The 12,285-nt window shown below is 46.0% G+C and overlaps 1 protein-coding gene across 3 annotated transcripts; it reads left to right on the top strand.

The window, feature by feature from the left end:
• The first annotated feature begins 2,091 nt into the window (after positions 1–2,091).
• On the top strand, positions 2,092–11,057 carry si:dkeyp-69b9.6 (uncharacterized). Of its 3 annotated transcripts, none has more exons than XM_062465755.1 (5): positions 2,092–2,696; positions 3,028–3,153; positions 3,334–3,400; positions 4,224–6,914; positions 7,203–11,057. In XM_062465755.1, exons 4-5 carry the CDS (start codon positions 4,631–4,633, stop codon positions 9,593–9,595), a joined length of 4,677 nt encoding a protein of 1,558 aa, XP_062321739.1. In that variant the 5' UTR covers positions 2,092–2,696; positions 3,028–3,153; positions 3,334–3,400; positions 4,224–4,630; the 3' UTR covers positions 9,596–11,057. The 3 variants fall into 3 exon arrangements, with proteins under 3 accessions (XP_062321739.1, XP_062321738.1, XP_062321740.1); XM_062465756.1 differs by lacking the exon at positions 3,334–3,400 and having other exon boundaries at positions 2,094–2,696; positions 4,224–6,515; positions 6,627–6,914; XM_062465754.1 differs by lacking the exon at positions 3,334–3,400 and having other exon boundaries at positions 2,093–2,696.
• The last annotated feature ends 1,228 nt before the right edge of the window (positions 11,058–12,285 follow it).

The raw sequence follows: 12,285 nt of genomic DNA, 5'->3' as shown, positions 1-12,285 counted from the left end.
AAAAAAGCAGTTAAAGCACAGTTCAGCGAGAAATACTGAAACAAACTTTTTTGCACAACTCTATTCCCTGAATTTTGCACCACTTCCAGAGAACTCTCTTCTGTATCATATCTTCAAGGTTTACATTCTGTACAAACGGACACTCATTCATGGTGTGTGCTAGATCAACCTTTGAGAAAGTCTAGCATTGTGGGAGAAGAATAAGGATTTGATCATGTTCAGTTTGCAAGGTTAGAGATGAGTGACATGTTGATAAATACAAATGTTTTGGACAATCTTCCTATACACAATGCTTAATCTGTGTTGGTTATTGTCATGATTTGGCAAGTGTTATGATTAATGATTATTATAAGTGTTGATATTATTAATAATTATCTTATGGTTATGATGTAGATGTTAATTTTCTTGGTGGGATTTTAAGTGTTTATTGTTTTTAAATGCTTAATCTATCATGAGTTTTTGTTTCATTAGGACATAAAATGGTGGACAACAAAAAACTGTCAGAATATAGATGCATGTCAACTTCCTGTAATTAGAAATGTGCCTGAATTGATGATTAGTGATCGAAAATGGCCCAATTCCAACCCTATATCATGTGTGCCTAAATGTCCCCTTGACAATCTGATATTATTGCTTAAACTACAGCGATGGTTCTTCTAAGATTATCTTGATCCCTCCAGAAGGAGTGGATAAGGGGAATATGGACAGGGTAAAGGGGGATATTTTCAGGGCCTGCCCCAAATAATGTTTATGACACCAGAGCAGTTTATATTATACCACAGCCTGACCCAGTAGAGTAACTACACATAATACCATAATGTAACTGTGTGCGCGTTTATATGAATGTCTTTAACACAGGTAGGTATAAGGGGTAACTGTAAACTGAATGTTTGGAGTCACAGTGTATTTTTCAGGGAATTGGGGCCAGCTGACTTATTATTACTAGATTTCTTTTTTTTTTTATAGTCACAAAAGGTTTGTAGCAATGTCTGTACTCTCCACAAGCCACATCCATCATTACAGTCATTACTGACATTATTTTATAAACTAAACCTGATTTGTGTAAGTATTGTATTTTGTATAGCTAGTACAATCAGAATATTTTAATGGGTGGCTCTCTTCTATGACGTTAATTTGAGGCTTCAACAAATTATATGTGAGTATTTTATGAAATGTACAGTGCCAAACTCATAACATGTTCTGTCTTTCTGATGATATAGCCTATTATGTGGCAACAGGGACATTTCTTTTTGCAGTAACGATAAATAACATAGTTGGTAAGTAACATTGCTGCTTATCAAAAACGGTGTATATATAATTACCATAATTAATTCCTTTAAACATGGAGGAAGATGGCTACAATACAGTATATTTGTATCTGATTGAAAGGAATTACAATTAAATTCATGGATTTGTTTTCATGCTATTAAACATCTAAGTAGTCTTTTTATCCACTGCATATAGTTCCCCTTAGATAAGACAGCGAACAGACAACATTTGTAAAATAAAGTTGGTGGAAAAGATGTCCTGACTTAGATTCATTATTAACTCAAGGATTTGAGAGCAAATGATGGTTTGGGGTTGTTTATTGTTGCATACAGATGAGAAATATTGTGTCTTCATGAACATTTCACAAACAAAAAAAGAAGACAAAAAAGGTCATGCACGCATAGCCAAGTGGTTATCTTGGCCCTTCTGCGAGGTCAACTGCCCACTGAACAGGTGGGTGTGTCCATTTTTTCAAGTTTACTTATTGTACCAATTCAGCTAATATAAATGACCCTACAATGCCTATTGGTAGCTATTTCCTCACGGCCAACTTCATGCTCTTAAGGTTTAAAATAATTGCTATTGTCATGGAACCACATTAGACATTTAATGGTTAACTGCCTTGTGAGTGAACTGTTAAACTATTATCGCATAAGATTCAACAGGTTACTGACATTACGATAGATTTACCGTTCATGTTGTTTTTTATTTATTTTTTACGAAACTGGCATTCACAAACAACTGTCATGACTCCTTCGAGGAGTAGCCTAAATGTGTCTATTTGTACATCTAGAACGCCGAACACATGGCAGCCATTTTAATAACTGGGTTGGTATGGTTTGCCCAGCTGCCGTAGCTTTAGCCAGTAAAATGGCCTCAAACTCAAAGAGAGTCGTAGCCCTTTCCGGAAAAATTTTCATAACATGGAACTGATAATCGGATATAAACCGGGTTGACGATCGACAACTTTTGTACAAAATATTACATGTACACGTATTTTATCAACCCAGCAAGAGGGCTAACTAGCTTGGTAAGCTAGCTCCACATCGAGTACAGCAGTTTGCGCTACCCGGAAATATATCCATGGCCGGAAAGGACCTATGTTAAGTGAGCACACGTCACTCACTTTTACCCCAAAATTATCACGGACCGTCCAAAACATTTTAGCCGGCAAAAACATAACCAACTCACCACTGTAAAATAGGATTGTTTCTGTCAAATGGCTAGGAAACGACTGCAGCCTAAAATACTCCTAATTTCGGGGGAGAATGGTGCCAGCGTTCACTCTGCTCAGCATCAGTGAAAATGGCTCCGGCTAACGAGTGGAAAACAGCACGCAGAAATGGAAGCGAATGGTAGCTGGCTAGATGGTTGGAAGGCGTGACAGGCCCCATCCATCTGGCTGTGATCTCGAACTGGACGTTTAGGTAAAAATAAATCTGTCTGATGTATTATTCGCAGACAAGCTTTTCAGGCATATATATAATGCATATGTAGCAATTAATGTAACCCTTGTATGACGGAACTTGTGCCAAATCCTGCACGCTCTTGAGATGTAGCATGCTATCAAACGTTAACACAACGTACAAACTGCAGAATGTGATTCTGTAAGCTGTCAAGTTTTACATGCAAGTGCGTCTTTTCTAAAACCGTTAGCCATTGCTATTATTGTAGCTTGAAGCAAATAGTTCTCGTGTTGTTGTTGTTGTTCGGAAGATATTTGCAATTGCTGATTCAGAATGTATGTCCTCTTTACAGGATTGGCCGACTACATTAATGTGAGAGGCAATCCAAAAATGCGATTGTGAAACTAGATTTATCTCCCTCCTCCACTTGCAGGAGAATCCCCAGCCCATTGTGACTGATTGACATCTGTCAAAAAAGGTGAGATCATTAATATCTCGATAATTAAGGCTCGCAGATAATGACTTATTTTAGCGTGTTTTTTGTACATGAAGTGTGTTGGAGTGTGTTTGAAGTTATAATAGTAGCTATAATTAAATAATAGGTTAATGACTAAATTCATGGATTGTACGTACACTTATTCTCAATGTTGATTTATAGATTGAAGATCTGCTGCCGCAGTTTTCATGCCACAAATATTGTAGATAGCCTGTGTGTTCATTAGAAGGTACATTTCCACGTGTTTGTTGATGATTAATAACAAACACTTTCTGCAATCGTTATTGCCAACTCACTGTCAGAACCTACCTATGTTGATACAGTGGATATCAAAAATCTACATGGACAACACATTAAAAAATTCAACATTACAACCTGAAATAAAAACAGAATTAAAAGTAAAAATTGAGTGACAACAGGTTTTTTTAAATATGTATTTAAACTAAAGTGCAGATATATTTAATTTGCGTGGTATGCGTAGCCTGAGTACATTTACTATTAAATATTAATGTTTGGTACTTGGCCAAGCATCTCCTGCATACTTTGACTTCCTGATGTCTGTGACTAATCTGCCTCACCCAACTTTTGGTATCTTGTTAAGTCCTAACTGAAAGTGAAGACTCTTGTAATTCAATGTTTCTCAATAATAATTCAGCTGTGGAGCCGCTCTTCATCACGCAAGGACAGTTTGAAATACTTTGAATAGTTTTTGACAAAATTACGGCAAGTCATTAAGTATCGATATTTGATAGTATTCTATGAATATATTTGTAGTCTTACATTTTATCATCTTACATTATTTTATTTTAAAGTAGAGAGGGACAAATAAAGTGCTGTTTATTATTAGAAATAGAATGCCTACATGCCTCCTCTTTAATCAAATATTTTATTCATGCAGCCAACATAATTCCCCAACTGTGGTTGGTAAGGCAACCATATGAAATAATCTTGCACAAACTGGCCCACCATCAGAAAATGTAATTCTCAGTTTTACATGAAATGTAAATTTGATTCAAATGTCACCTAACCTTGTTTGTTTTTGATTTTTTCAGTTAGAGGGCGACAGTATATTTTCTTCATAGAACTGAGTGGTGGAAGTTTCCTTGGAAGGATGAGAAGAAATGGATGAGAACGAACCACCTGGTAAAGACAACAGAACTGTTAGCTGAGGGGCGACCAAATAAAGATATTTTGTGCCATAAACCACCAACATAACCGAACACTACAAAGCAGCCTAAACCTTCCCTTTACTACCCCACCAGACTATGAAAGACTGTTATTTAGTGTGAACGACTAATATTTGATACCAACAGGCACCAAGCAACGAACATAACGATGAAACAGGACGTTTTTTATCCCTATTGAAAAGAACTCGGAGGGGGCGGTTGGCCTCCAGAAGAGGGACTTTTATTTTGAAAAAACACACATTTTCTCATACACTTGCCCCCTCTCCTCTTGGATGGAGAGTGGGGGCAGTGGGCGGTCGGGAGGAAGCAGCAGCAGCAGCAGAAGCGCACGATCTGGGGGGACCAACAGCAGCGTTATCGGGAGAAGTTCGGATTCGGGTCGAGGCGACTCCGGCGGCTCCAGAGGAAGCGGCGGCATCACTTCCTCTCTCGGCCGAAGCGCGTCCGTCAGCAGCGGCGGGATCATTGTCGCCGCCCCTGGCGCCGGAGGTGTGGCACCAGCACCCCCGTGTGCCAGCGAGTGGGAGATGTTCCAATTCGGAAAATACAATCTAGACATTATAGAGATGTTAAGTGGACACCAGGCCCATCAGTTCAAAGGCCTCGGTTTAGAGCGTCAGTTACAGCATCAGCAGCAAGTGCAGCTTCACCAGCACCAGCTACAACAGCAGCAACAGCAGCAGGCTGAGTCCTCCGGAGCCCTCCTCTCTGGGCTCGGCCTGGGGCCCCTCCAGGGGTCGAGAAGCAACGCCTTTTCAGATTCCGCCTCCATTTTTGCCAAGATGAGTGCCCCCCCTCCCCCACCCCTCCAGCAACAGCCCTCCTCTTCTCAGAGCTCGCGCTCCAAGTCCAGTAAGATGAGCAGCAGCAGCAGCTCAAGCCACGTTCCAGGCTACCCACAATTCCTTCGCTCCTTCCACCCCAGTGACGCTGCCCTTGCACAGGAGCAGCTGCACCCGGGGGTCGGACGATTCGAGCACTTTGCCGGAGGGAGCAGCAGTGGGGGGAGTGCCGGAGGGCTGGGAGGACTCGTCACGTCTGCCCCCCCTCCGCCCCCACCTCTGCATCCTGGCCTTTCTGTCCCACAAGCCTCCCCTGGTCCTTCCTCTTCTTCCCCTTCCCCCTCCAGCTCCGTGGCAGCCTCTAATAACCCTCCGAGCAGTGCAGTCACCTCCCTGGGACACCAGCTGGTCGGAGCCCAGTCTGATGCGCGAAGCCTTCACCAGCAGTTCAGCTGCATGCTAGCTGCTAATCAGTACTTCCTCTCTGGGGTGCCTGCTAATTCTAGCTTAGAGCAGTTCCTTGTACAGCAGGGAACCCACAACCACCTGGGGATTGGTTTAGGTCAGGCAGGTGGGGAGTCTAGCTCGGGCCTTGCTCCCCCTCCCGCTTTGCATTCCTCTCACTCGCATGGCCACTCCACGCCTCAGCAGCAACAGCAGCCCCCACAGCAACAGCAGTTACCACCCCACACCCTATCTCACCCACACTCCCACTCTCACCCTCACCACCCCCTCCACCCTGGCTCACAACCCTCTTTGGGTGGCTTTGACTTCCAGGGAATCCCCGTACTGTCGTCCAATCAGATAGCTTCTTTGATGCAACAGGAAACAGGTCTGCCCCTCCCTCTGCCGCTGCATCTGTCCCTGTCCAAGGATGACGGCAAAGGGGACAGCAGCGGAGGAGGAAGCAGTAGTAGTAGGAGGAAGAAAGCGATGGCTGGCTATCTGCCTCAGAGGAAATCTGACAGTGGCAATAACAGCAGCAGCAGCCATGGTCACAGCAGCCATAGCGGCAACGCCAACGCTAGCAGTAGCGCAGGAGGGCTTAGCCACGATCAGTCCCAAGGGATGATAGGCAGTGGGGTTGTCATGACGGGTATGGGGGGTGACCCATCTTCCCTCCTCAACTCCTCATCTTCTTCATCCTCATCAGTTGTGTCGTCATCTTCCTCCTCTGCCCCCGCCTCAGCTGCAGCCTCGGTGTTAGTAACTAACGGTGCTCACCTTTCTAAACCTGATAACCAGGGCACAATGCCACCTGCGTCCTCACAGCCTGATCCAGAGGCCCTCTATCACTGTGGAGAGTGTGGGAAAACGTTCACTCACCTCTCCAGCCTTCGCAGGCATCTGCGTATGCATGAGTCAACTGCAGCAGGTACTAGCAATAACGCCAACATTGCCCCAAACCCAACTCATATCAAAACCCAATCTGACCCAAGCCTCCCCCATTCCACCCAGGATAACTCTCAGTCCTCTTCCAATTCAGCCCAAGCATCATCCTCCTGCCCCAGCCCTGACAAGACCTTCCACTGCTCCGATTGTGGAAAAGGCTTCAAGAAAAAAGGGCACCTCCTCCAACATGGCGTCATCCATTCTGAAGCTCGACCGTATGGCTGTTCCATCTGTTCCCGGGCGTTCAACCGCAGAGAGTCACTCACACGCCACGAGAAGATTCATGAGGAGAAGCCCTTCCGATGCCCAGCCTGCGGCCGCTGCTTCCGTGAGAGCACATCCCTTCTCAACCATGCCGCCTCTGGGACATGCGGCAAGCCAGGTAGGGGACCAAAACCACGGGACATGAAGACGGGGGCTGATGGGGAGGGCAGGCTGGGGGAAGAGGGCGGAGGAGGGAGCGGAGGAGTTGGGGGTTACCAGAGTGGTAGGGGTGTGATTTATGGGAAAACTGAGGAAGAGGAGGGTGTGATTATGGTGGGCGAGGGGGAGCAGAAGTCAGGCTTGGGGTGTGATGGTCTTTATCAGTCGGGAAGGGGAGGGAATGCTAACAGCAGAGACAGAGCAGATGGTAAATACCCTACTGACTACTCTCGGAATCGTTACACAGGCTACCATGACGACCACCGCTCTCAAGGTAACCCATCTCCATGTTACTCTGGAGAATCCCCTTGTGGGAGTGGGATGGCGGGCCCGGCGCTGAGGAAGGCGCCATTGGCCCCTACGCTGCACCCTCACCCTCAGAATCAAAACCAACCACACCACCATCAGCAGCAACAGCAGCAGCCCCATCTGCCCCTGTCCTCCCTCCTCGACGACTCGGAGGACGACGTCACTAGCTCTGTCAACAATGCCATCTCCGCCATAGCAGCAGCTGCGGCCAACTGTGATCTCAACAACAGTGGGAACCGTGGGGACGATAGAAGGGATATCATCGGGGGCTTACTGGGGGGGCTGGGCCTCGGCCCCCTGGGGTCCCCCTCCTCCACTTCCGGAATGGATAAGAACTATAGGGGAGGGGGGAATCAGGAGGGAATGAGTGGTAACATGACCCATAACCAAGGTAATAATCCACAAAACCCTGCTGTCAAACCAAAACGACCCAGAAAGCCCAGGGCCAAGAAAGAGCCAGGTACTGATGGACTGCCCCCCAAGCGGAGACAGTACACCCCCAGAGCCCCGGGGCCTGGCGGCATCCCACGCCCGTATCTGTGCAGTGTCTGCGGCCGAGGGTTCGCACGCCGCGAAACCCTCCGCCGACACGACCGCATCCACACGGGGGAGAAGCCCCATCACTGCACCGTCTGCGGGAAGTACTTCAGAGAGGCCTTCCATCTCAGCAAGCATCAAACTGTCCACTCCGGAGCCAAGAACTACAAGTGCAGCCTTTGTGGGAAAGAATTCGGCTACTCGCAGAGTCTCAAGAGGCATGGGAAGCTTCACCAGAAGGGGGAACTGGAGGAGGTACCCACTACACCAGGTGGGGAGAACCTTAACAGCTTTAACACAAATCCTGCATGTGGCATGAGCCAAGACAGGAATCAGAACCAAGGTAACACATCCTCCTATTACTCATATCCCCAGGATGTCAAGCCTCAAGGCTCCAACACCCAGCCCCCACCCAGGCTCTACACCTGCGCGATATGCTGGAAGTCTTTCCGCCATCACTTCCACCTGACCGCCCATCACCAGACGGTCCATGAGAGCGGAGGAGAGAAGCTGTTCTGCTGTGAGGTGTGTGGGAAGGCGTTTGCCTACTCCAACAGCCTCACTCGACACCGGCTCTCTCAGCACGGGCTGACACGCTCTGTCCAGTCCGGCGCGCAGGAGGTTGGCAGTGGGGGGAATAGCGTTGGTGGTGGTGGTGGCGGCGTCGGCGTCGGAGGGTCTGGTTCAGAAAGTGAAGCTGCCACTAACGCTCTGCTGCAGATGGCTCCTTCCACCGAGGGCCACGGAGGACAGCAGAGTCACAGCGTCGTCACCCACGGTCACCCCCAGCCTCAGCCGCCAGCTGGCTACTCCCCCCTGTTCTACGATGCGGCTGCAGCTCATTCCTCCACCTCCAACGTCCCTCCTTACTCCCAGCCTCTGCCCCCAAACTCCACAATAATGCCCCCCCATCACCAGCATTCCCCAGCAGGCGTGAAAGGGGAGCACATTTACCCAGCAGGACCCAGCAGTCACACCCTGCACACCACAGCTCCATTCCAGCCCCTCACCGAGCTGCCATCCACTGAACATCATCACCTTCATCATCACCATCATTCACACCACCATCTCCACCACCAATCAGACCCTCAGTCTTGTCACCACAGCCACCAGGGCATCCAATCACAAAACGAAGTAAGGAGGCACAAGAAGAAGAAAAAAAAGTCAGAGGGGAGAGATGGGAGGGAGGGCAGATGGGATGAGTCCTCAGGTTTAGTCAGAGCTGAAGGGAAAAAAGAGAAGAGAAAGAGATCTCATTTGCAACGGCAGTTTAGAAACAAAAAACAAGCCTCTCTCCTCTTGAAGATTAGACGTGGGGGGGAAGAGGGAGGGGGGGGTTACGAGCTCGTCACAACCCGAGGTATGAAGATACAGATGCTGTCGTCTCTCAAAGTCCCCGTCAAATGTTTCGCTTGCCCCTTCTGTCCCAATGCCAAGTTTGCCCGCCAGGCAAGTCTGCTTGCCCACAGGGCGGCAAACCACCCACCAAGAGTGCTGGCACCCCAGGAGCGACTGAGGTGTCCTGTGTGTGGGAAGCAGTCCCGCAGGCCCCTGTCGGCCTTCATCCATCGGGCCTCCCATCGAGCCGAGGGCTCCTTCTCTTGCCGTCGCTGCTCTGCTTGCTTCTGGAACGCCACACTCCTCCGCAGGCACAAGGTGTCCTGCCGCCGCAGGGCCAAGGGATTGCCACGAGGGGGCGCTATCAGTCTGAAGTTATCCAAGAGAGCGTGGGAGAGGAAGAACAGCGAGGTTCAAGAGGAGGTGTCGTCCATGCAGGGAGACTACAGATACTAAGCCTTTTTTCTTTTCTTCTTTTGACATCTTATATGGTGGCATTTAAGAGGAATATTCCGTTAATAAATGGAGTGAATGATGGTCTTGGTTTATTGGGGTTAAAGAGGGACTACAAATGCCTTTAGTACACGCGATCATTTAGGTTTGGACCTCATTTACTCAAAATTGACTTTTAGAACTACTGTAGATCAACCTTACCTGAAATTCTTCCTAACTATATTGGAGGATGTTGTGAAGACATGACTGTTTCCATAGGATCATTAACCCTTAAGTGCATTGACACTACGCTTGGCTGACACTGTGCAGTTATTAGACAAGTTTAGGTGATTTGACCTGCTTAAGAATCTCTTACCCTGCCCGTTCACTAGGACCCCTGCTACACCCTTCGCTGTATGATATTTGTCTCTGCTGTATACTCTGTCTTGTGTGTGTTCATGTAGAGCCCTTTTGGGGATTTTTTAAATGTAAAAAAAAAAAAGTGCATTTATTAGGAGTAGGGAGAGGGGGGCGGGGACTTTGGTTGGTAGAGTCAGTTCGCTGCATGTGTGTTCTCTGGTAAGTTTGTCTCCGAGATTGTGAATTCACTGCTATGTGATGGTTTATTCAGTATATCCCAAAAGGTCATGCTTTGAATTTAAGTTAAAAGATCGCTTAAATTTCCCCTGTGATTAAATCACGTTATGAAATGTAAGCTTGAGAAGAACATAATTCAAAAGATGTTACAAGGAGATTTACTTCCTGCCAAAACAAATTGACAATGCCTTGCTTATCATGTCCAGTTAATTTCCGTTTCAAAAACATAGCTTTTTTATACCAGGAGGTTGGATTTGAAGACAGGTTGAAACAAGTGTACTGTAACATATTGTGTTTTCATCACAGTTTATTTCTTTCTCACAAAGTCCTATAAGCTTTTATTATTAGTGCTTTATACTGGGTTGAAGACTGGGAGGGTCATTGTAGCAAAAGGTTATGATTATATATCGATTAATGTGTGTGTGCGTGTGTGTGCGTATAACCTAATCGGTCAACCTGCCAATCCCATATTTAGTCCTTCTATGTTTTGGCTGAGTTGCAATCATGTTCATACCCCTGTCATGCCTTGTTTTGTTTTTTTCTTCTGAAGAAAAAAAGAAAAATAATAGTTCCAAGTACATTTCTATCACTTTATTTACTTATTAAAAGTAGTTGTTGATTATATTTCAGCATTGGATAAACCTTATGTGTTCTCCTTTTAGTTTTTTTCTCCATTTATCATTTTGATTAATGTTAGTTTTTAGAGCAGGATGTGTCTTTGTAACTTAAACGTAGATATTGATGAGTAAAATGTTACTGTTACCAAAGTCAGTATCACAGTTTCACAGGCTTTTAACTGTAGCTTGTTTCACAGTTATAGTTCGTAAGCGCTGTTGACCTAATGGATTTCCGGATGTAAAGAATATACCAATAAAATTTCATCTTAGTACACCTGTATTCATCCATGTCATTGATAGGTTACAGTAGATGTCAGTTGTAGCCTGGGAAATGCCACAGGGAGAACCACAGCCTGTAGTACTGTTACAAGACCACTAGGTGGCGGTAAGCAACTCATTTGTACCACCCTGTGTTGTTGAGCCTCTGTTGAGTGTGGCAGTCACATGGATTTCACACTGATAGGGGGTGGATTCAGGAGACAGAACGTGCAATGTCTGAGCTGTGTGCGCGTGTGTGCGTGCGTGTGTGAGAGAGAGAGAGGGAGAGAGAGCGGGAGAGCATGAGTACAGGTTGGAGTTCGGTGCATTTTCACATGACAAAAAGAACACACTAACGTATATTTGCTTTGATTTATCTATGATAAAATGACATGACTGTAGATGCATCAATGTATTAGAGCTGTGGTATTTTTAGACATGCATATTTGTAATGTACAATGAGGTATGTTGTCACAACTATCTTTTATGTATTCACTTTAACCTATGGGCTAATTTAAACACAATAAAATAAATCACTACGATGTATTAAATGCTAAAGCTTTTGAGAAAATACATTTGGATAGTGCAATTAATCAGCAGCATTGACCAATTGTAACTGTCAATGTTTCAATAGAAGGAGCATTTATAATTCATCCGTCCAACGATATGCGGGGAATGTATAATATAAGAATGTATCTAAAAGTTATGTGCACTTAAAACTTGTAGCTTAACTGCACGATGTCACAATACAGGCAATTCATTGCTTCTGTTTTTGCAGTAACATGACATGACAGTTTTCCAAGGCTTTTCATTATAGGCTGTAATATTATAGGCATGTGTACTAAAAACACCGGGGCTCAAAATTCTTATTTCGACTAGCAACAAAAATGGAAAACAATTTCCTGTGGCGCTTTGCATGCGGGATGAAATCCTGTACAGCAGACACCTCGCGCTTTTGTATTTCGAATTGGTCTCACGCGGCTGTAGCATAGGGGAAGCCTTGGGGCGGGGATGGCTGGCCTAGTTCTGACCAATAGACGTTTATTGAAGGCGGAGACGGATTTTGGTAAACCAATCGCAGTGAGAGCGGCAAGCACACAGGCTGCGCCTCCGCGTGCATAGAACATGTGCGGTGGAGAAGCTAGTTTGCTATGTAGGAAGCAACGTGCTGATGTATTCCTCTCGCTTGAAAAAACGACAGGCGCTCACGTTTTCTCTGGATTACAAGCACACTGGGAGAAC

Source organism: Osmerus eperlanus, chromosome 7, assembly GCF_963692335.1.
Source record: "Osmerus eperlanus chromosome 7, fOsmEpe2.1, whole genome shotgun sequence".
Lineage (NCBI taxonomy): Eukaryota > Metazoa > Chordata > Actinopteri > Osmeriformes > Osmeridae > Osmerus > Osmerus eperlanus.
The sequence above is the reverse complement of the archived record's forward strand: the minus strand, read 5'-3'. Positions and strand labels throughout refer to the sequence as shown.

Coding starts and splice junctions, on each gene's coding strand:
- si:dkeyp-69b9.6 (XM_062465755.1), top strand. CDS start 4,631: ATGGAGAGTGGGGGCAGTGGGCGGTCGGGAGGAAGCAGCAGCAGCAGC. Junction 6,915..7,202: donor TGGGACATGCGGCAAGCCAG/GTAGGGGACCAA, acceptor ATCGTTACACAG/GCTACCATGACGACCACCGC.